Source organism: Gambusia affinis, linkage group LG15, assembly GCF_019740435.1.
Source record: "Gambusia affinis linkage group LG15, SWU_Gaff_1.0, whole genome shotgun sequence".
In the NCBI taxonomy this organism is placed as follows: Eukaryota; Metazoa; Chordata; class Actinopteri; order Cyprinodontiformes; family Poeciliidae; genus Gambusia; species Gambusia affinis.
The window spans coordinates 26,439,609-26,462,830 of NC_057882.1; the positions used below are offsets into that span (position 1 = coordinate 26,439,609).

General features: G+C 40.4%; 1 protein-coding gene across 4 annotated transcripts in view; it reads right to left on the minus strand.

Moving 5' to 3' along the window:
- larp1 (La ribonucleoprotein 1, translational regulator) overlaps positions 1-21,940 on the minus strand; it is a 33,773-nt gene extending 11,833 nt beyond the window's left edge. The window contains exons 1-7 of one of the 4 annotated variants that reach the window (XM_044140480.1): positions 21,087-21,940; positions 9,328-9,392; positions 8,380-8,445; positions 5,017-5,088; positions 2,496-2,646; positions 833-967; positions 607-753 (exon numbers count right to left, since the gene is read on the minus strand). In XM_044140480.1, coding sequence (XP_043996415.1) covers positions 607-753; positions 833-967; positions 2,496-2,646; positions 5,017-5,088; positions 8,380-8,445; positions 9,328-9,392; positions 21,087-21,855 — 1,405 coding nt within the window. In that variant the 5' untranslated portion in view covers positions 21,856-21,940. Of the gene's footprint in view, positions 1-606; positions 754-832; positions 968-2,495; positions 2,647-5,016; positions 5,089-8,379; positions 8,446-9,327; positions 9,396-21,086 lie in introns of all 4 variants that reach the window. The other 3 variants (XM_044140479.1, XM_044140482.1, XM_044140481.1) reach the window with 3 other exon arrangements.
- Between the last annotated feature and the right edge of the window lie 1,282 nt (positions 21,941-23,222).

A 23,222-nucleotide genomic window follows, 5' to 3' on the forward strand; every position in this document is an offset into this window, starting at 1 on the left:
AATAATTAATTGATGCACAGCCTCTAAAAGATGAAAATAGAACATTTAACCCTGGAACTGGGAATATTCACCATAAACAATAATGAAAATGGATCATTCATTCTGTGACAAAAGTCCAGGAGCGATAAACACCCTAATTAATAAAACATAAAGTTAGTGGCCAGCTTTAGTTTTTTCCAACTTTTTCAAAAAAATTTCTCAAACCATTGTTGCTTTTTATTGTTCATTGTGACAATATTACATCCCATGTTCTTTTTCTGAACTTTCTGTCCCACAAAAACAAAGAAAGTAAAAAAGGCTCATAAGTTTACATACGACCATCAAGCTAAACTGGTAAAATCTGCTGATGTGACGAAACATGAAACCGACTGAAGTTTGGTTGATGAAACTCCAACCTGGATGCGCTCAGATACATCCTGAATATTTACGATTATTTGGATGATTGGTCCGACTGCAGGTCAAATCAAACTGCAGGAGTTTTAAACAAACTTATGGACAAAAACGTCTGAATGGTTTTTATGTTTGGAAGCAGAAGAGACTCAAACTGAAGTATAAAAACCTGAATAATGGGATTTTTTGTAACAGGTCTCCGCTGTGTGTTCGTACCTCTGCCGCCGCCTCGGCCCCGCCCCCTTCCTCGGCCCCGCCCGCGACCTCTGAACCCTCCGCGGAACGGCGCCCCCTCGCTCTTCACGCTGGAAACCTCGTCGTGGTCGTCGCGCCACTCCCGCTCGTACTTCTGACTGTGCCAATCTGCCGGACAAACCAAGCGCATCAGTGGTGACCTTTGACCTCTCGTGGCCATCAGAGCCAGCTAAGCGGTCCGGCTGACCTCTGAGGTCGTTCCGGGCGTTGGGCGCCAGCCGCGGCTGCTCGTTCTGCCGGCTGTTGTTGCGGGACGCCGAGCGTTCCCGCGGCCCTTCAGGCTTCACGTCGATCATCAGAGGAAGCCACTTCTGCTTGTTTCCTGTTGGGGAAACAAGATTAGTTAGCAATTAATCAATAAATAAGAAATAAATCACATCCTGCACAACTTTCATCATTTCAAGCCTTTTTATACAATATCAGAAAGATGTCAATAATATTTATTCCACTCATTTATTAAACAACCTTTCATTCCTTTGACCATCTGTAGAAATCAAGACAGACGTTCCTGTGGTCAATTAACCAATTCTTCAAAGGCGACTAATAATGGATTCATTTCACAGAATTTGAACCTGGTGAAGCTAAAACTACAGAGGAGTTCAGTCTGGAGCAGATTTACAGAAAAACTTCCTGCTCCCAGTGTTTTATCATCCTGTGGTCGTTTTTGAGTCTTTAAACTCTAGTTAACTACTCATTACAACAATAATTGATTAACCATAATGAATAGGATTAATCGCTTCAATCCTAATCAAGAACTTATCAAGTTTATGACATTTTTCTCTCCAATATCCTAAACTCTGAAAAACTCTGAGAACAGATTCTCTGAAGAAGAGAATCAGATTTCAGGAAAACTCAACATCTGCAGCTTTTTTCACAGGAAAGTTTCTCTTCAAAATGCAGAATGCTGCTGCAGTACCTCAGCTGGCCAGCAGGGCGCAGCAGAGAGCCGCTGGAAGTTCAGTTAAAAGATGAAAAACAAAAGAAAAAGATCAAACATTTCCTGTTAGAGCTGAATTATTTTTATTTACAGAACGTCAGAATTACTGAAATTTGGTAAAATTGCATTTAAATTTTTCTTCCTAAATATTCTCAGTAGTTTCTGGCAGAACTGGTTTAACTGGATCCAGCTCTTTACTGGAGCTTCTCAATAAGATCAGATGTTTTCAAACCCAATCAGATTAGAAATCAGATGTTTTTCTCACTTTCTTTTCTAAAACAGAAACAAATGACAGGAAATCCTTTCTGTGAGCCGGACTATGCAGTATTATAATTATTGTTTAATTGTGAGAATTCAGACATGATCAGTTCATTTCATGTGATTCTTTCCAAACAGATTCAGTTCATGTTCCAACGTTTCAGAACCTGCTGATAATAAAGTGATGTTTGTGTTAAAACATGATTCTTCTGGTTCTGCTTTATTCTTCTAATATTATGACTTTATTAATTAAAAAATAATAATCAGAATCTGGGCCTAATAAATGTAAAACAAATTGGTCAAACAAGATGGCGGCTCTGGCTGCGATGACATCACTGAACTACGGAAACCCAAAGAGTTCATCCCAGAAATTGGATCTTAAAAAGCAAAAAATAAGATTAATCTGAAGAACTTTGTTTTTGTCCGTCTGGAAGAACAAATTTAACTTCCTGGTTCATGTCGACATCGTGTTCGTTCCTCATGATGTCATCTAATTTATAACCCTCACCCCCACAGCATGATGCTGCCACCACCATACTTCAGCTGGGTTTGTGTCGGAATTTTTCTTCTCCTAGTGCGAGAATCGGTCCACTGTGTGAAGACGTTAGCTCCAGCTAACATGTTGAACTTTTCTTTGGTGTTTTGAGTATTTGACCTTTTTTCTTTGGCCCGTTCTTCTGCGGGTCGTCGTCGCCGTTCTTCTCCTCTCCCGAGTCGTCGGATTTGGCCTTCAGGTTCTCCTTGCTCTCCTCGTTGCTCTCCCTCTTGTCCTTTGGCTCCTTCTTAGCCGCCGACCTTTTGGGACCCTTAAAAACAGAAACCATTTGCAGAATTAGTACTTTGTGTCCAACAGCTGGAATCTCCAAACCTTCAAACTGAAACGTGTTGAACGCAGCGAGCCCAAACGATGCAGCAGCTTCTCCAACTCCTCCAAGTCAAAGTGAAGCTTCAGCAATAAAACAGCAGCAACTCAAAGCTCGTTTCATTCATTCACATGCAAAAATTCAAACCAAGCAACGGTTACAACGACGCAGATAAACCAGATGGAAAAGGATTTTCTAAAAACAATCAGCCGACATCCTGTGGAAAAACCGTCTAAACTTTGGGATCAGAACTGAACTCCAGTGTAATCAACCAAAACGTTGCTGTTTTCTTATTTAGTTTCATCTTTCCAAAGGTCCCACCTCCTGTCTGTAGCGGCTCAAACGCCACGCAGCCGTGAAGACGCCATCGCTGAGCAGAGCAGCGGTAGAAACGGATTTACTGACATTTTCTGGAGATTATTTTAATAAACTGAATATTAAAAATACAGGATTTACAAGCTGCTGGATTTGTTCCCATAAAACAAAGAAAATCTTTCCAGAGAATCAGCAGCTAAAACATTCAGCAGCAACTCCAGGTAAAATCTGCTTAAGAAAAATAAAATACAGAAATATTTTATTTTCAATAGTTTCTAAATACTCCACAAATACACACAAAAGAAATCAGTAATATGAACTTCCTGTGTCATCTGGACCAAATATGGAGCTAAAAGAGCAGAAAGTGAATTAAATGTTTCATTAAAGAGGAACAAGAGGATTTGCACGAATTCACAACATTTGACTACAGCAGAGCAAAACATGGCGACTGTTCTGACAGGAAACGGTGCCTGAGGTCACACACACACACACACACACACACACACACACACACACACACACAACCCAGAACGCTTTGGATTCATGCGCTGCATTCAAGAACGAGTCGAGAACCGGCTGGAAAAACTGGGATTGCAGCAAACGGGAAAACTTTAAACTTTTAAACCAGAAGCATCTTCACCAAACTTCTGTTTCACAAACAGGTTAAGATTGTTGAGTCACTTTTGTTCTTTTGATTTAATTGTTTGACCTTTAATAATTTACATGATCACTGGAAATGAAGCTGGACAGATTAAATATTCAACCTTTAGATTTGTTGACACTTTCTGAATCTGAAATGTTTGAACAAACAACTTTACCTGTTTTTAAATATATTTTTCATATTGATGAATATATGAGGGACCAAAAATATGAATAATCTTTGTTTTCAGATAAAATTATCTCCTCTTCTCTTCCTTAAAGAGCACAGACTTAAGAGGCTGTTAAAAATTACATGCAATATAATCAAACTGCTTGAATATTTTTAACTTTTCCTGTTTTATTATATATTTGTCTGAATTAAAGTCCCTATAAATAATATTACAGTTGTATTAATGCAGTAAAATTAAAAGAGCAGCATATGGTCTATTCCAAACATGTTAATTATACTCTTTACTCTAAATGATTCTCAGATAATCAGGTTTCAGTCTGAGCTGTTTCAGGGTCTCTGTCGCTTTAAATCCAAACAAGCTGCTGCTGGCCACGCCCCCAACTCAATGTTTACACTCAACAAAATGGCTGCAAACAGACAAACAATTATACATCCGTACATCTTGAAAAGCATTAGTGGAGCCTCCTGTACAGCCAACCAGAATGCAGCAAGTCAACAACTAAACTCTTGTCTTTTCCAGCAGCCATTGTACAGCGAAAAACCAGCTGACCAAATGCTGGAGAATAGCTGGGGTTGCTAGGCAACGGGCTAGAGTTGCTAAGCAACAGTGCAGTTTTTTTTTAAGCAGCCTTTTTTCCATGACCAACAATCATGAATTTATTTCCCAGAAACATCTGGGTATTTTTTACGTGTTTGTTCTGTTGAGTCTCAAATGGAACAAAAATGTGAATTTTTCATAACAGACCTTCTTTAACAAATACTAAACTAAAGTCTGACCAGCTGGAAACTTTCAAATCTGGATCTTAAGGGTTCTAGAAGAAAGTGATTTAATCAAAATGACCGAATCAAACTAAATGTTTCCTCCAATTTCAGTTCTCATATTTAGACAAAAACAGAAGCATGTCTGTGAAAATCTAAAAATGGAGTCAAACATTATAAAGCCAATGATTGAAACAGCCTGCATGTGAACCTTTGGCCTGAAATGGGTTTTATCTGCCGGGTTCTTTGGGTCGGTGCTCTGCCAACAGCAACGTTCCCCAAATCGATTTTCTCTGTTTGTTCAACGTGTGTGTTTAGTGTTGCACAATCAGGAGAAAGCAGCTTCTTCTCCTCCTGCTTGCAGGATTTTTAATTTCTGGCCTTATGGGGAGTTAAGAAGCTGAACTTACAGCGATTCTCCACGAGTCTCTGACCGGCCTGAGAGGCGGCGGGTCGGAGGCGCTCTGTCCCACTGCCTCCATCTGAACACAGGGAGGGAAGAGCAGTTTAGACAGGATCCCCCCACCCCACACACACACACACACACACACACACACACACACACACACACAGCAAGCTGCTGCAAGTCACTCTCAGCGCCATGGGACCTGGAGGCGTTACGGTTCCTCCAAAACGCCACGTCAGAGTTACACAAGCTCCGAGAGCAGAAGCATCTGCCGGTGTAACGGTTAAAATCCCCCAGAGGAAACAACTAAACGCTTCCTAAACTTTCCACACACCGGATCAGAGCCAGTCAGCTTCTCTGAATTTAACTGAAAAGAAAAGCCAACTGAGAGGAGAGACTCGTTTTGCCGAGTCACAGAAAGCAGAGACTCGTTTTGCCGAGTCACAGAAAGCAGAGACTCGTTTTGCCGAGTCACAGAAAGCAGAGACTCGTTTTGCCGAGTCACTTCTGTTGCTTCATAACGACAAACCGAAAAGAAAAAGAAGACCTTCAGCAGGTCGCTGCCTCTTTATGTGAGGAAACTGACCACTGCTGCTCAGAGGTCAACGCAAGGTCATCAGTCAATAAATTCAAACAAAATCATTAACTGACATTTACATGGTTTAGCGTTTCTCTTTGTGCGGTTTAAGGATAATTTTGTTTCCAGAGACTTTATAATTCATTTCATTTGTTGTTTCTGTTTTGTTTTGGATATTTAAAATGTCTTCCAGTTCCAACATTAAATTTTAACAAGTATTTAAAGTTCATTCATCTTTAAGAATTTGTTCTTGTGTGGGGCGTGCTCCGGTGGCGTAGAGGTCAGCGCGCCCCACGTTTGGAGGCCCTCAGTCCTCGACGCGGCCGTCGCGGGTTCGATTCCCAGACCCGACGACATATGTTGCATGTCTTCCCCCCTTTCCCTGTCAGCCTACTGTGGAATAAGGGACACTAGAGCCACAAAAAGACCCCCTGGTGGGGGAAAAAAATAATAAAATAGTTCTTGTATTACAGGATAATGGATCCTAATGATATTATTGTAATTTCTGGGTCAATTTATCATCCAGTAACATGTTTTGTGATGGAGTTGGTCAATAAAACACTTTATATTATATTATTCTGCTGAGATCATTTTCTGCTCTGATCAAACATTTTTCAATTTATTACTGAACTTTAAAAAAAAACCCATTAAATAAAGTAAAATAATTATCTCAGTTGGAAGTGAAGATGACTGCTAACGGTTTGTTTACACTGTTAGCATGTTTAGCGTTAGCGGCGCCGCTGGCTGGGAGACGTCAAACGTCCCTGCAGAAGTTCCACGGACTCAGAAAGTTTTCATTTTCTCTCCTAAAGAGGAACAATTTAGAGCTATAGATCTAGAGTCATCAGAGCTTCAGTTGTTCCAGCTGTAAACCAGAGATCAGGCTGACCTCTGACCCCTGGGTTCCACAGTGGGCCTTCTAGCTGCTGCAGAACTTTTCCAGAACCAGAGACTAAAGTCTGAGACCAGAGAAACTCATCCAGGCGTTTGATTCCTGCAGCAGCGTCTTCACAGATGAAGCTTTCAGCTTCTATGACCCACAGATCTGGAGCAAACAGCAGAAACACCGAGTTCCTTTAAATCCAGACTAACACCCAGCTGGTTGGATCTGCTTTAATTAAAAATGAATTAAACACTGATCAATATGTTCATCTGATGTTTATTCATAACTGGTTGCTGTATGAAGCCGTTTGTGTTGCTGAAATATTCTCTAATAAATTTAACTTGTTTGAATGAAGAACCAAAAACAGATCTTGATTCCTTTATTGAACCATCCTGAGAAAACGTCTAAATGTGCAGTAAAATGTCAGCCATGATCCCAGACCGGCAGGGAGAACTCCGGGTTCATCCCAGTGTGTCTCGGCGTGTTGGCTCGCCGCCGCCGGGCTCTGAGTTACGGCGGTGAACGTGACGGACGCCCCGGCCCGGCAGCACTAAGAATAGCAGCGGCTCGGACCGGCCGGGTCTCTATGGCGGCCCTAGAAGGACATCCTGCCTCCGACCGCTCCGTTCTGCCACCGGACCTGGAGGTTATTCCTGGGACCGACGACACGATCCGGCCTGTTAGCGCCACCGGGCCGCCCAAAATAGAGCTGGTTACCATGGCTACTCGCGGCGCCGTATTGTTCACAGAGTAAATCAAACTAAGGAAGAAATGGTGAGGAGAATCCCAGCAGCTGACATCTGGTGGCCAGGTAATCACTCAAACCGCAGGCAGGAAAATAAGTTTAACTTAAGTAAAAATTCACGTTTTTCAATGAGACGGTTTGAGTTTACAAAAGATACAACGGAGTGAAAATCCTCCTGAAAGTACATTTTGTCCAGAAAGTTACTAAAGTCAAGGTTACTCCCCACCTCTGCTTCAGTTAGTTTTATCTTATTTCAGGATATTTTCAGCACAAACTGGACAGAAATAGTTGGTCAGGTTTTGTGTTTTTGCAGTGAACGCTAAAGCAAGAAGCTAACCAACATGAAACGTTTCTCAGGCTTCATCCTCACCAGCTGCGTTTCGTTTACCAAATAATTATACAATTTGCTTCATGAAACACAATTTTATTAATGTTTTAACTGTTCAAGTGCTCTGGCTGGCAGTGGGTCGGATCATAAAATCATTTCTGTACGCTTCACATTTTAACTTTTCTTTCCTTTCTGTTTATCCGACCCGCTCACATCTCTGACTGCAGAAAGAGCCGCCGGCCAATCAGAGGTTGGCCGGCGGCTGCAAACATATGCAGTTATACAGCCGTATGGCTTTGAAAAGCATTAGTTGAGCCTCCTGCACAGCCAACCAGAATGCAGCAATAACTAAACTCTTGTGTTTTCCAGCAGCCATTGTACAGAGGAAAACCAGCTGTCCAACTACTGGAGTATAGCTGCAGTTGCTAGGCAACAGCCCAGTTGTGATGTTATATTCTGAAGGTTTATGAAATGACTTTTTTCCAGACATTAAAAAACACAAACTTATTGCTAAAACGTCAGATTTTTTTAAGAGTTTGTTCTGTTTTGAAGCAGCTGTTATGTCAAACTTTGTTTTATTTCAATCAATCAAACAATTTTAGCTATAAATTAGAGGGCCGGCCGGCGGGGGCCAATCAGAGGAACCGAGAAACCGGAATCTTCAACTTGAGTTTCAGACGAAACTCAGATTGAAGATTCAATTTATTTTCATCTAAACAAACCAAGAAAAACTCAAAACAACAAACAAACCGTCGTACGACTCACGGTCTGCAGGGGGTCTATAGGCCCCGCCCCTTTCTAGCCCCGCCCCTTTCTAGCCCCAGCATGAACTACCTGCATGTCTTTCGTTGCGATCTCTCCTGGAGTCGGCCAGCTGTTGGTGTCGCCAAAATCTCCAACCTGGAACAAAAACGAGAAAAATTTTAAATATCACCAACTTTACAAATCTACAATAACACACAAATAAAAATAACATAAAATATTTTAAAAAGAGGCTTTTATTCTGAGATTCAGTAAGTTCAAATACTTAACAAATTCAGAATATTAGAATAAAAATGCAATTTTACCAGAAAAATATCTAAATATTACAAAAGGAAAATGATTTTTATAAAATTACGATCTCCTAAAATTTTAACTCTATTTTGGTGAAAACATAAAAACATTCACCTAACCCTACATTATATTCAACATCTATGTATTCCAGCAGAGTTGATCTAAATTCAATGTCCAAATAAACAGAAAGTGTAAAACAAGATGGCGGCTCTGGGTGTGATGACATCACTTGTAACTATGGAAACCCAAAGAGTTAATTGGTGGAAAAATTAAATGTTCAAAAATCAAACATTAAATTAATTGATAACAGCAGCCAGTGACTGAACACTGGATTCAACCTGAAAGATTTTAATATTCTTCGCTTTCTGTCCATCTGAGCCGATGACATCACCAAACAATATGGCCGACAAACGGCTGACGGTCGTTTCTGACCTTAGAGTTGCTTCGGCTTACAAGGAAGGAAGGAAGGAAGCGACAGCATTCAGACATTTGAACAGGAAGTGAAACAGGAAGTGGAGCAGCAGATATCATTTCCTTCCTGGAACTGACTGGCTCTGGCTTCCAGAGGTTTCTGGGCCGTTTCCAGAGCCCGATGGCAGTCAGGCTGTGGGCTGCAGGGTCAGAGGTCAGACAGCCTGACGAGCTGCCGCTCCATCGCTCCGTGTTTCTCACTGTTGGTTATTTTTCCTGCCTTCAGGAGAGCAGCGCTCTAAACGCTGAGAATGTTACCTTTCCTCCTCGCCTGGCTTTGGGTGGATTCCCCGCTCTGACCACTTTGGCCGGGCCGCTCGACTCTGCTGGAAATAAAGAAAGATGGCCGACATTAAAACAGGATTTCTGCTTTCCAAAATAAAATTCAAACGCAACAAAAGAAAATATAAATTGGTCACCAAACACACATTTATTTAGAAACTTCACAGTTTCTCTTGTTAAAGCTCAAAGGTGATTCAGTCTGCTTCCTGTAACAGGTTAGGATCGGCCTATTCAAAACATGTTCATATGTTTTACTCTAAATCATTCTCAGATAATCAGGTTTCAGTCTGAGCTGTTTCAGGGTCTCTGTCGCTTTAAATCCAAACAAGCTGCTGCTGGCCACGCCCCCAACTCAACTTTTACACTCACAGCAAAATGGCTGCAAACAGATCCACAGTTATACAACCATACATCTTTGAAAAGCATTAGTGGAGCCTCCTGCACAGCCAGCCAGAATGCAGCAAGTCAACAGCTAAACTCTGTCTTTTCCAGCAGCCATTGTACAGCGGGAAAACCAGCTGACTAAACGCTGGAGAACAGCTGCGGTTGCTAGACAAGAGCCCAGTTGTGACGTTATATTCTGAAAACATGAACTTATTGGTAAGACGTCTGTTTTTAAAGAGTTTGTTCTGTTTAGAAGCAGCGTTATGTCCAAGTTTGTTTTATTTCAATCAATCAATTTTAGCCATAAAGCACCTTTCATGTTGGAGGCAGCTCTCTGGAAACACATAATAAATGGTATTTCTGATTTCTGACCAGCGTTTGAACCGTCCAAGTCAGTCTGCAGGTCAGTCTGCAGGTCAGTCTGCAGGTCAGTCTGCAGGTCAAATACCAGAGTTGTGAATTAAACTGAAACCGCTGGGATTCTCCCTGTTGCTCCCATCTCTGCAAGAGGGCTGGTGGATGTACCTTCATCTTTTCTTCCCTGGACCAGCCAGGGGAGTCATTGTTATATTCTTTGCTTAATTTCTTAATAAAATAATAATCAAAATTATTTCCTTAACACAGCCAAGACACAAATAAAAGTTTTAAAACATCCAAAATGTGAAATTGGCAAAACAGATCCCCTTAAAATCAGTTAATTGTACACATGCAGTCACTAACAACGGGACGTCCACATACTGGACGCCGTGTGGATTCTCTCAGGTGAATGTTTGGGTTCAGGTTTAATCAGACGTAATCCGGTTAATCTGGTTGAATCTGCCTCCAGACTAACTGAACTCAGTGAATGTTTTCTGCCTCAGCTGCAGCAATGAAGCGTTTCTGCAGGCTAGCCACATTAGCTTGACCTTTGAACTCTTAACAGCTCAGCATTGAGAAATGGAGTAAAAGGGAATCAACTCCTGATGTTGGAATCTTGCAGTTGATTCATTTAGTTTTCTCAAACAGGGAAGGCAGACTTCTGTAGATAATATTATAATATTCTCCTTTTGATTACCTTTAATTTTTCTTTCAGGTAAAATAATTTGTAAGTTTAATTTTCAGAAGTTCAAGGGAGCATTTTGTAAAAAAATCTTAAGTGGTTAAATGAAAATCTGCAGAATGTTCAATTATATTAAATTAATTGTTAGTTGCAGCCCTGTCGTTCTTAAATGTGGATTTTAAGATTTTAGCTAAAATACTCGCTACTCGGCTTGAGATGGTGCTTCCTCAGATTATTTCGCATGAACAGAATGGATTCATCAAAGGTCGTCATTTGTTTAATATTTGTACAGTATTGAATGCAATTTTCTCAGTTCATTCCCCCACGTCTCTGGAGGCGATCATTTCTCTTGACGCCAAGAAAGCCTTTGATCGAGTGGAATGGCAGTACCTCTCTGCCTCTCTGCCGTTCTCGATAGGTTTGGTTTTGGAGGGAGGTTTTTGGCCTGGATCAAGCTACTTTATCCATCTCCTCAAACTTGTATTGTCACTAACTCCGTCCAATCTGATTATTTTCCGTTGGGACGTGGTACTAGACAGGGTTGTCCTCTTTCTCCTCTCTTGTTTGCGTTAGCCATTGAACCTCTTTCTGCTGCGCTAAGATCCCTCTCTTCTTTCCATGGAATTATCCGCTCTGGTGTTGAACTTAAACTCTCCTTATATGCAGACGACCTTCTCTTATATGTTTCGGATCCTTTACACAGTCTTTAGGCCTGTTGCGATAAACGATAGATCGATTAATCGTACAATAAATTAAACTATCGAGGTCATTTTAATTATCGTCTCTTCCAGCCTTTTTCTCTTTCTGTTGATGACACTGAATGAAAAAAGGTTCAACTCCGCTGCTCTCCACTGACCCTCCCTTCCTCATTTCCTCAGTGTAATGTCCAGTTCACACTACACCATCTTAGAGCTGTCGGCCGATTGTCGGCCCATTTCCAAAACCTGAGAGATCACACATTAGCCCACAGAAATCCTAGGTAGAACGGTTCCATCGGGTTCCATCGGGCCGTGTGGTGTCCAACAATGGGCACAAAATAATGGCTCCAAGTCCAGTGAAGTCATTTTAAAACCAGGCATTAATCAATGCTTTACTACAATCTACCTGCAGTGCATGTGTCTCTAGTGTCAGCGTAACATCCTGACTGAATGAAAATCATTAGAACCTTTTTATGTCACGTTAACGAAGAACAGCTGAAAAGTTACCGGGTTCATCAACTGGTACCAATTTGGCTCCAACTCCTCCCCTCATCATTTCTATATTCTTTACACCAAATGTTTTACAAACATTAATGTTGTTTCCACATATCATCTCCAATGTCCGCTGGACTTCGGGTTGCTCCGTGTCAGCTGTTTGGGATTCCCCTCTGTAATTTCCCCTCAGAAAGCAGGAGGAGAATCCGGCTTTCTGATTGGCTACCTGTCACATTCAACAGGCTGCGTTAAGCTCCCAGTGGGGAAAACCCCTGATTTAGATCGGAGCGCCACAACGATCTACCGTAACACACCACACACTACAGGATGATCGGTTATGAAATTGTTAAGAGACAATCTGAGAACATCAACGTTCTCAGATTGTCTTAAGGGGAAAATGTAGGAGTGAACTAACGTGTAGTGTGAACTATTGCATCAGGTAGTCGATGTTCCATCTTCTCTATTTAAATCTAATGATTACTGAAGGACAATATGGTTTACAGACTTCATAATCTGAACTCTTTTGGTTGAATCCAGTATTTATTTACACTTTGGTGTTTTTATTCATTTTTGTTAATGGAGACTGAGAATCCATTTTATTTCTGTTTTTGGTTGTTTTGTTAATTTTATCAGTTCCAGTGTTAAATGTTCTTTTCAAAATAAAGTGTATCTATCTTTGGCAGGAAATCACATGAATTATTATGTCATTTCCATTAAATCAGAGTAAAAAGGTCTTCAAACAATATTATCGTTTATCGCAATAATTTTTGAGACAATTAATCGTTCAGTAAAATTTGCTATGTGACAGGCCTAATAGTCTTCCTCCAATTTTGGATTTTCTTGAAAAATTTGGATCGTTCTCTGGCTACAAAATAAATTTGCTTAAAAGTGAATGCTACCCAGTAAATTCATTGGCTTTGGAACTTGGGCAATCTGACATTCCTTCTAGACTCAGCCCTTCAGGGTTTAGGTACTTGGGAATTAATATTACTCGTACTCTGCCCTCAATGTTTTCTCAGATTTTTGCCCCCCTAGTCTCTCAAATTGCATCAGATTTTCGGAGATGGATCTCTCTCCCTCTTTCACTAATTGGCAGGATTAATGTTATTAAAATGAATGTTCTACCTAGATTTCTTTTTTTACTTCAATGTATCCCTTTATTCTTGCCTAAACAGTTCTTCAAGTCCCTGGATCAGATGGTTTCTTCATTTTTATGGAACAATAAGGCCCCCAGATTGAGGCTTTCTCTATTGCAACAGTTCCTTTCCTTACCCAATTTTGCAATATATTACTGGTCTTCACATATTCATAAATTGATTTATTGGCTAAATTCACCCAATCTGTTCTTGTGTAAACTTGAAATTCAATCGATATCTACATGTTTTTCACCTGCCTCAGTTATTCATCATTACCAATTAAACTTTCCTCTGTTTCTACAAATCCTATAGTGCTCTCTACGCTGAAGATCTGGTCACAATTTAGGTCCCATTTTAAATTTACGTCTCCCTCTAATAAAATGCCGTTATTGAAAAATCCTATATTTTCTCCTGCGACCACTAATGTTGGCTACAGAGTTTGGCATGAGAGGCATCTGTACAATGAGAGATCTCTACAAAGATGGTCTATTTCTTAGTTTTACTGAGTTGTCCTCAAAATTTATCCTACCTACTTCTCATCTGTTTCTCTATTTCCAAATTAGACATTGTGTTTCTTCGTTGTTCCCAAATTTTCCAACTCTTCCTGTTGACCCACTATGGGTCGACCTACTAGTTTTGAAACCCAATCTGAAATCACCCTTTCTAATATATATGGAAAGCTTATGGGAATTGATCCCGACTCATCGGGTAAATCCAGAACTCTTTGGGAACGTGAATTGGGTGTTGAACTGTCTGACTCATGGTGGGATAAAGTTATTCTCAGTATTCGCCAAAGCTCACCATGTGCCAGGTTACAGCTTGTACAGTTTAAAGTGATAAACAGAGTCCACTTCTCAAAATCCCGTCTTTCTAAAGTTTTTCCTTCGATTTTGGACCAGTGTGACCGGTGCCGGACCTCTCCCTGCAACTTAAGTCGTATGTTTTTCTTTTGCCCGAGTTGGGACTGTGTCTTTTCCACACTCTCAGGGGTTTTTGGAATCCAGAATTAATCCGTCAGCCTGCAGGGGGCGCTCTTGGCTTTCTGTTCTCTGCTTGCCAGACGCTGCATTTTACTCTGCTGGAAATCTCCTATACCTCCATCTACTTCTCAATGGCTTAATACTGTTAGATCAGGCTTAAGGATAGAAAAGATTCTATTGACAGTAAGAGGTAATTCAGCAAAATTTACTCACAAGTGGGCGCCTCTTATGACATTCATAAAATCTCTGCCTTTATAATGTATAGATTGATGTGACTGACCCATCATGTCATGTGACTTAAATTTACAGAATAATTGAGTGAAATGTTGTTGCCTTTTAGCTTCTCAATGCCGTCCAGCCTCCCCCCCCTCCAACCCAGCACCATGTTTTTTCTTAATATTTATTTATTTTTTTGGTTGTTGATGTATTCTTTTTTATGTACCGTAATTATACTTATTTGGTCTCGTTTTTGTTATGTCAATACGGGGATTTATGTTCGCTACGGGGAAAGGGAAGGGAAGAGGGAAAGAAAACTGTGTGTAAAAAAGGAAAAATAAAATCGGAGAAGTCATGTAAGCTTTGTAAAATGTATGTAATATCGACGTATGTATGATCTCCTGATAAACAAATAAAAGATACACAGCAATAAAAAAAAAAGGATTAATTGAAAAATCTGCAGAACGATCCCATCTTATAATCTGATTACTAAAATAATCACTGGTAGCAGAGAAATATAATAAACAAACCAGCATTTCTTCTGCTTGAAAAGAAATGTGAGGCGAAGTAAATTGCAGCTTTGAGTGTTTTCCAGTAGAAACTCAGTACTGTGGAGCGAACCATCATCAGTTTCTCCATTTTTAATCTGATCAGTTTTTAGTTTTCAAATCGGCTCTAAATTCAGCAAACATTAACCGTTTCCTCTGTAAACTCTGCCCCTAATCCAGAAGCTGCAGCTTTAACTTCAGTTTCTGACTTTCCTCATAAAACCTGAACACACACGTGTTTGTGCGGCTATCTTTAACCGTATGTTAGGCTGTACCCAAAACTCAATTCACACCTTAGTCCTAAATCTGACCTCTGACCCAAAAACAGCGTTTCCCCTTGTGGGGCCTGAAGCCTGGGCCCCACAAGGTATTAGAAACAAACACACACACACACACACACACACACACACACACCTCCTGTAAGAAGAAAGGAAATTCCCATGGTGCTTTCAAATGCTGCAGTAAATCCCACCGCTCTATAAATAAACTCTGTGCCACGTTGGCTCTGCAGCCATAAACACTCTGGCTGTTAAAATCATTTATTTACTACAAATTCAACATGAAAATGATAAATTTGACTTTGTTTAATTCATCAGAAAATCCACAATCACATCTAGTGGCTTTTGTTTCTGCTGCAGCTGGAAATAAATTCACGTCTTTAAAATAATACAATAGATTTAATATTTACAGTTTTCCACAAAAATCAAAACTGATGAGTGAATCAAACAATCTGCTGCTTAGACATCTGGCTAGATATTAATACAAGAAATGCAATACTTGGATAAATCTGTACAATAATAAAATATGCAGCCGGTTGAATAGATTTCCCAAACCTGATGAATAATCTATAAATAGAATAAAGTGTAAATATAGAACTAGTTAGAAAATTATAACTGACAGGTTGAAATTCTCATGCCATCCAGTGTAGATGCAAAAATACAGATAGTTTATTATAGATTTATTTATTCATTGCTGTGTTGCTGCTGGATGTGAAATAATTTTCTGTTTTCTTCAGGTGACAGAAGACTGACTTTGAAATCGTCTTTATGTGTCTCCAATTGTCCAGATCCAAAATGCATCGATAACCTGAAATGTTACTCTTAAAACAATTTTAGTTTTTGGAAATTCAGGATATTTCCCGTAGTTCAGATTGATGTCAGCGCGCCATAGGCGGCCATCTTGTTTATGTATTTGGTTCACTCTGAAGGAAAATATGGCGTCAGGCCAAGATTATTTTTTAATAACGGGAATAACGTCACAATATCAGGAAAGTAAAACTAAAGGGAGGATTGTGCCATTTTAGAGAACTTTAAAGATTATTTCTGCCGCCAGCAGAACTGAAATGCGTTTCATAGAAATATCACAGACCTCAGAAATAACATTATTTTGTCATTAAAAACAGCCGTCTTGTAGTTCTAAGACATTTTTTCTGGTAAAATTGTTTTAAAAGTAAAATTCTCAACTTTTACTTCAGACAGGATGACTGAAATAAAATCCTCTTTCTCAAAATAAATTTTTATAATTTATTTATAGAAGAAGTGAGAGAGGAAAATAAATGGGCTCAGGTATGAAAAAACCTGCCCAGCTCTGGAAACAGGGACGTTTATTTTGATTAAACCGGGAATAAAGCGGTTTGTGTTTTTTTAGTGTTTCATCACTGTGAAATGTTAATGTTGCACAAAGGATTGCAATAAGGAGCAAGCTGCTGTTTCTCCAAACAAGCAGCTGAGGAAAGGCAGCAGGAAAAACATCTCCTCCATGAGCAGAACACTGTTAGATCTGTTCAGACCGCCCGCAGCCTAAGGTCACATGACCAGCGCGATGACATCACCGCAGGGTGCCGGCAACCGACCCAGAGTCTGACCCGACCTGGGCCGGCAACCGACACCGAGGCGCTGGACCGGCAACGAATCTGCAAGGCAGCAGAAACCTTTAAAATAATACAAACTAAATGAAATTAAACTGGAGAAACAGGGAGGCCCCCAGAGCCGTTAAAATAAAAAAAATGAAACATTTACTTCAAAATGCTGGACAAACAGCTTAGCAAACCTAAAACTCAATAGTCAGACTAGCTTAGCAAACAGCAGACAAACCAAACGACCCGATATCGTTTGTTCAGTTCTGATGCTGGACTGGCGGACTCCACCCAGCACCAGCCGGGTTTCTCTGCTATCTCTGCACCCAGACTCAGCACTGAGGCTGATAAACATAGGGAGAGCGGGCCGGCTGAGGGACGGACTCCTCCAGCTGACGGACGGTCGATAAGCAGAAGCTAACCGGCTTTATGCTAACGTTTCATATCTATGATAAATTTACCAATTCTGCCTCATGACTGCGAATGATGGTTTCTACAATAAAACATTTATTGTACCGTTTATCGCAAACATTTATCAAAATGTTCATTTCAATTTCATGTTCAAAAAATTTAAACCAACGCATTATTTTTACTATTAAAAGACATTTTATTCAAAGAATAAATGTATAACCCAGTAAATGAATTAATAAAATACTAAACATGCATAAATATTAGGAGTCATCATTCATCACATCGTTTGTGATTTATCGTAAGAGATTTTTATGATGTATCATCTAAACTTTAATTTGAAAGAAAAACCAAAACTCACATTGTAAATGTAATTTATCGCTATTTTCTCCACCGTTTGTTCCACAATAGCATCAGAAAATATCAGCAAAAATCAGCATTCGTGGCACATCAAACACTAATAACCTTTTGAAAAACATTCCTGTTTAAAATCCGTTTCTTCACTTCCTTAAAGTGGAATTAATATCAATGCACTAAAAAAATTAACTGCATTTAATATTTAGTCATATTCTAATGTCCTCAGTTACCTTAAAAGGAATAGCTTTTACAATCATTATCACAGTAGTAACATAAAGTATTAAGTTGCTAAATTAAAAATCTGTAGAATGAGCCATTTTTTAACGAATTAATTAATTGGCAGAATAATCAATATCTGAATCGATTACTGAAATAACTGTTAGTTGCAGCTCTATTCCAGTTTTAAACAAGTACTTGCATTAGTATGGCATTATTATTATTATTATTATTATTATTGTTGTTGTTGTTCTAGTTAAGAAGGGTGTCAAAGTGACTGTGTTATAATTTATCACAATAATTTTCATCCAGTAATATTTGTTAGTGACAAGCCTGATCATGATTTCATCACAGAGACAAAAATTAGTCCACATTGGTCTGAGACTGAAAAAGTTTTCACTGACTAAGATTTCTTCTGGGATTTTTCCGTCGCACTTTCATATTTGAGAAAAGGTTCATTTTAAAATAGAAGATGACTTGAATAAATCTAAAAAAGTTATTTAAAATGAAGATTGAGCTTATAAAAGCAGAAAAAGGTTCTTCAAACCAAGCTGGATATTTATTGTACATGAAAGTTTGAAGGACAACATCAGTGTGGATTATAAAATAAAACAAAAAGGCCAATCTCACATTTGACAATAAAAACCTGTTTTGATGACCCTCAACACTGCTGACCTGATCAAAACAAATGCAGCCATTCATAATTAAAACCAAACATGGCGGTGGAGTGATTGACTGCTTAACAGCCGATCCACAGTAACCACTTCTAAACAGCTCAAAAAGAAAATTCAGAACAATTGATGAAGGTTTTAAAGTGGCCTTAATCCAACTGAGATACTTTGGCAGGACATTTCACAAATCAAAAATTCTCAATATGGCTGAATTAAAACAATTTAGAACAGAAAAAAAGCCTTAATTTCTCACCACTAATACATGATGGCGTTTGTTACCCCCCAAAAGTGGCATAAGGGGGCAATTACTTGTCTCTTATTCCATAAGACCCATTTGGTTTGGATAGTTCCTTCTCCATTATAAACATTCACCCCACCTGAAACTGCTCTTTAAATTTACTGATCCAAAACATTACCCCAAAATTAGGGTCAATCTGCAGTTGTGAAAACGCTTGAACCACACAGTAACGTTGGGTCTCACATTTTAAAATACAGTATTCTTAATATTCATCCTATTTCTATGATCTTTTCATTGTTTTAATTCATCTCCAAACTCCCATTCATCAGTAAAGTTATTGAAAAAGCTGTTTAAACAGTTAAACAGCTTCCTAACTAAACCAACTGCTTTGACTCCTTCCAGTCTGGTTTCCATGGTTACCACAGCACAGAGACTGGCCTAGTCAAAGTGTTCAATGACATCCATATAAATACGGACTGTGGGAGAACCACAGTGCTGGTTCTGGTTCTGTTGGACCTCAGTGTCGACCAGGACATTTTACTGAATGGACTGGAGAGTTGGATCGGACTCTCCGGTCCAGAGATTAACTGGTTTGAATCTTACATAAAGAACAGGGATTTCTTTGTTTCAATTGGAAACTTCTCTTCAAAGAGGTCAAAGGTCACATGTGGGGTACCCCAAGGTTCAATCCTAGGACCCTCTTATTCAATATCTATATGCTCCCACTGGCTCAGGTTATAACAGGAAATAATATCAGCTACCATAACTATGCAGATGACACACAGCTCTACATTATGATGTCACCAGGTGACCTTTGACCCCATCCAATCACTGAACAGATGCTTAGAACAGATAAATGTGTGGATGAGACAAAACTGAAGTTATTATTTTTTGACCTAAAGAGGATCTAGAGCTATAGATCTAGAGCTATAGATCTAGAGTCAGTGCACAGCTTCAGTTATTACAACTAAAAACCAGCGATCAGCCTGAAACCTGGGAGTAGTGATGGACTCTGACGTGAACCTTCAGAGACACATAAAGACAGTTACAAAGTTGGCCTTCTATCACCTGAAGAACATTTCCAGGATTAAAGGACTAATGTCTCTGCCAGATCTAGAGAAACTCATCCATGCGTTTATCTTCAGTCGTATTGATTATTGAAACAGCGTCTTCACAGGTCTGTCCAACAAATCAATCAAACAGCTGCAGCTGATCCAGAATGCTGCTGCTGGAGTTCTGACTAAAATCTTCCAATACTAGACCATTTGTTCAGAAATATGACTGTTCAAACCAATGCGAATGTTCCACTCGCTAGTAAATGAAACAACTTGAAATGTAAAATAATAAATTAGATATTTCATTAAAATACTGCAATGTGAATATTTTTATTCCAAACTAAAGCACTTTTAAAACGCTGAGCGATATAAATTGGACTCCTATCCCCTGTTAGAACCTGCAGTGATGATTAGCTTTCAGAGCTACATGCCAACAGCAGCTAGTTGGGGCGAACAGCCATGCGGAAGCTTTCCTGACTCTGACAGCAAACACAATACAAGACAACCGGCTCCCAGGTGGCCAGTCACCCGGGCCTGGACACCCTACACGCCCTGAGCTGACATTTATCCGCAAAAACACTGCAGAAAGGCTGCTAACCTAGCCAGCTAGCCGCCATGCTTTTTCTCTCGGGGAACACGTGGAGAGAACACGTGACGTCTCATAACAAACCTGCTCCTTTTTAGCGATTTAACGAGCAGAGGCTTTCATGGTGGCCAATGTTTCTCCATGGAGAACCCGAGAGGACGTGGACAGTAACCACGGCAGAGCCGGGCTAACGGGCCGGGCTCGGCAGACTGATTAGGCCCCAAGGGCAGTGTGTGCTATTGTTAGCCCCGGCTAAGCTGCTACACAGCCAGCCACAGCCCGGCTTTTATTCCGCTGTAATGATGCAGAGACTGGCATAATGCTCGGCGTGGCTGGCCGACCCAAAAGACGAATATGTAAACAAAGACTGCTTTAAATGTTTGACAAATCCAGAATGAGTCTGATCAGCCTGCATAACATAGTGGGAAAGAAAGTTTGCAACCAGACTGCAGCGATGACACTGCAAAAAAAATAATTAACAGCTAAAAATAAATAATGTTTTCATAATTATAGATCAAAGTGAAGCCGGTTTTTCTAACGACACAACAAGACAAAAAGACTGTTTTAGAGCCAAACCACTAAACTACAGGTCTGGGATGTGATTAAGAACGTAAACAGAACCATCTGTTTACATGAGCCTCAATGGATCGAGCATTTTAAGTGTTTTAAAGGGTGTGCCCACTTGGAGCAGAGACACCCATGATCCCTAAGAATAGCCTGCACCGTACGGAGGGGGGTGGCTCCAAATATAACCAGCCTGACAGCTCCGTTTGTCCCCGCTTTTAGGTCATTTTCTAAATGCTTAAGCAGCCGCAGCAGAGCGATGCCAGGCCGGTGATGGGGCGGTACCTACCGGAGTGTGGCTGTCCGTTCACGCTGACCACGGTCACCACGTTCATTTTCCTGGTCCACGGGTTCACCTTGGGCGGGGGAGCGTCCGGAAAGTCCTTCCTGCCTTTACCCTCTTCCTCTCCCGGCTTGTCCTCGCTGTCACAGCCGTCCTCCTGGAGCTCCGCCGCCCGTGTGGAGGTCTGCTCCTCGCCGCCGGTGGTCCCTCCCATCTCGGCGCTGCTGTCGGCGGCACCTCGCTGCCGCTTGGCCCGCTGTTGCTCCTCCTCTTCCTCCTCCTCTCCCACTTCTACCGGCTCGCCGCGGATCACTTTCCCGTGCTCCTCCGCCTTTGCGAGCGGGTTGCCGGGTAGGAGGGCCTCCACCTGAGTGGCCATTTCCCCTCCGCCGTCTTTCTTTTCCCCTTTCTCAGGACTTAACGGCCCCTTCCTTCCCCCCCTCCTCTCTCTCTCTCTTACTAGTCCGAATCCGCCTTCAATTTCGGGGAAGTGTGAAGTTGCTCCGCGGGGCCTGCTGCTCCTCCGTCGCTCCGAGAGCCAAGGCGCTTCGGCCCGGGATGCGGAGCGGTCAGCACCGAGAAGAAAACACGGGGAAACCGTGAAGAAACGCGCCCGACGGCCTCTCAGGATTACAACCTTATCAGCTCCACTAGCAGCAATATGGATGATCCCCACCACGCGACAGACGGGTGCGCGCACGTACAGTATAGTTGAGGAGGAGTACCCACGTAAACGTCGGGAGCGCGTTCCAGGGCTCAGGTCGGGATGGTACATTCAGGTGCTGTCTGAAACAAAATGTTTGCAGAATTATAAACCTTTGGAAACCCATTTCCACCACTGTGATGAAATAAAAAGGTTTCTCTTAAGAGAAATTAAAACAATAAAGTCATAAAATTACGAGAATAAATTCATAATATTACTAAAATAAAGTCGAAATCATATGAGAATAAAGTCATAATATTAAAACTTTCTTTTCAAAATATGATTTTAATAGGTTATAGACCGTGGTATTTTGAGAATAAGGTGAAAATATAACATAATTAAAGTCATAATATTTTGCCTTTATTTCTGTAATATTATGCATGACTTTATTCTTGTAATTTTACATTTACAAGAATGGTTGTGTGGCTTCTCTGTCATACATGAATTAAAAAAAACATATTATTATTTTTGGATCCTATGGTCCTTGAAGGATATTTTTAATTTATGTCTTTGTAGACAATATCAAAAATACATGAAAAGATGCAAATAAACAATTCAATTCAATTCCTATAAACATTTTATTGCCTAAAAAGAAAAACCACAGCATTAGTAAATCTGAACAGGGTGAAGCTTATGCCACTTGAGGAGTTTTGCCTAAAACATATTTAGAGATAAATGTGTTTTTATTTTAAATGCAAAATGCATATATATTTTGTGCAGTTTTGGCTTAATTATTGTTCTGAAAATGATTTTTTTTTTTCAGTAAATAACCTGAACGTCTCAGTTCTTGGAGAAATTCAGACTAGATGGATCCGTTTTACCACGACTGTGTCCATTTCTGTTTGCAAAAACAATTAACACTAGCAAGGCATTGATTTTCTATCAAAAGGCCCATCTTGAATGAGCCCATTAGGAGGATAAAACGCTTTCACATTCTGGTTATGAAATGTTCCGATGACCGTGAACGCACCGTAGATCCTTGTGTGACGTAGGCTTCAGCCGGTTCAAACGTCAGCGTCAGTTCATGAGAACATGTGTTCAGAAAACGTTTTTTCCCGCAGCAGTCTGTTTGTCCAGCGTCATGTATGTCAGTTATTAGCAGTTAGCTTCTGAATCTTAGCGCTGCTGTCTCTTTAAATATCAGGTGGATGAAATAAAAATGACCTCCCTCCCTTAAACTTCACACGTGCCCATACATGAGTTGCACGTGCCTCGTCACGCGTGGAACCCCGACTTTCAGAAAGCTTTCTGTGTTTTTTTTTCTAAATGTGAGGTTTTATGTTCGGACTACAAGCAGCTGATTTGTTTTCAGAGTTTAGAGATCATCCCGTCTGCCTGGCTGGGCAACTGGAAAGATCAAAGTTAAAGTCAATTATTTATGTTTACTTTGAATTAAAAGCCAAACAGAAATATCGAAAGATCTCCAACAGGCTTCAGAA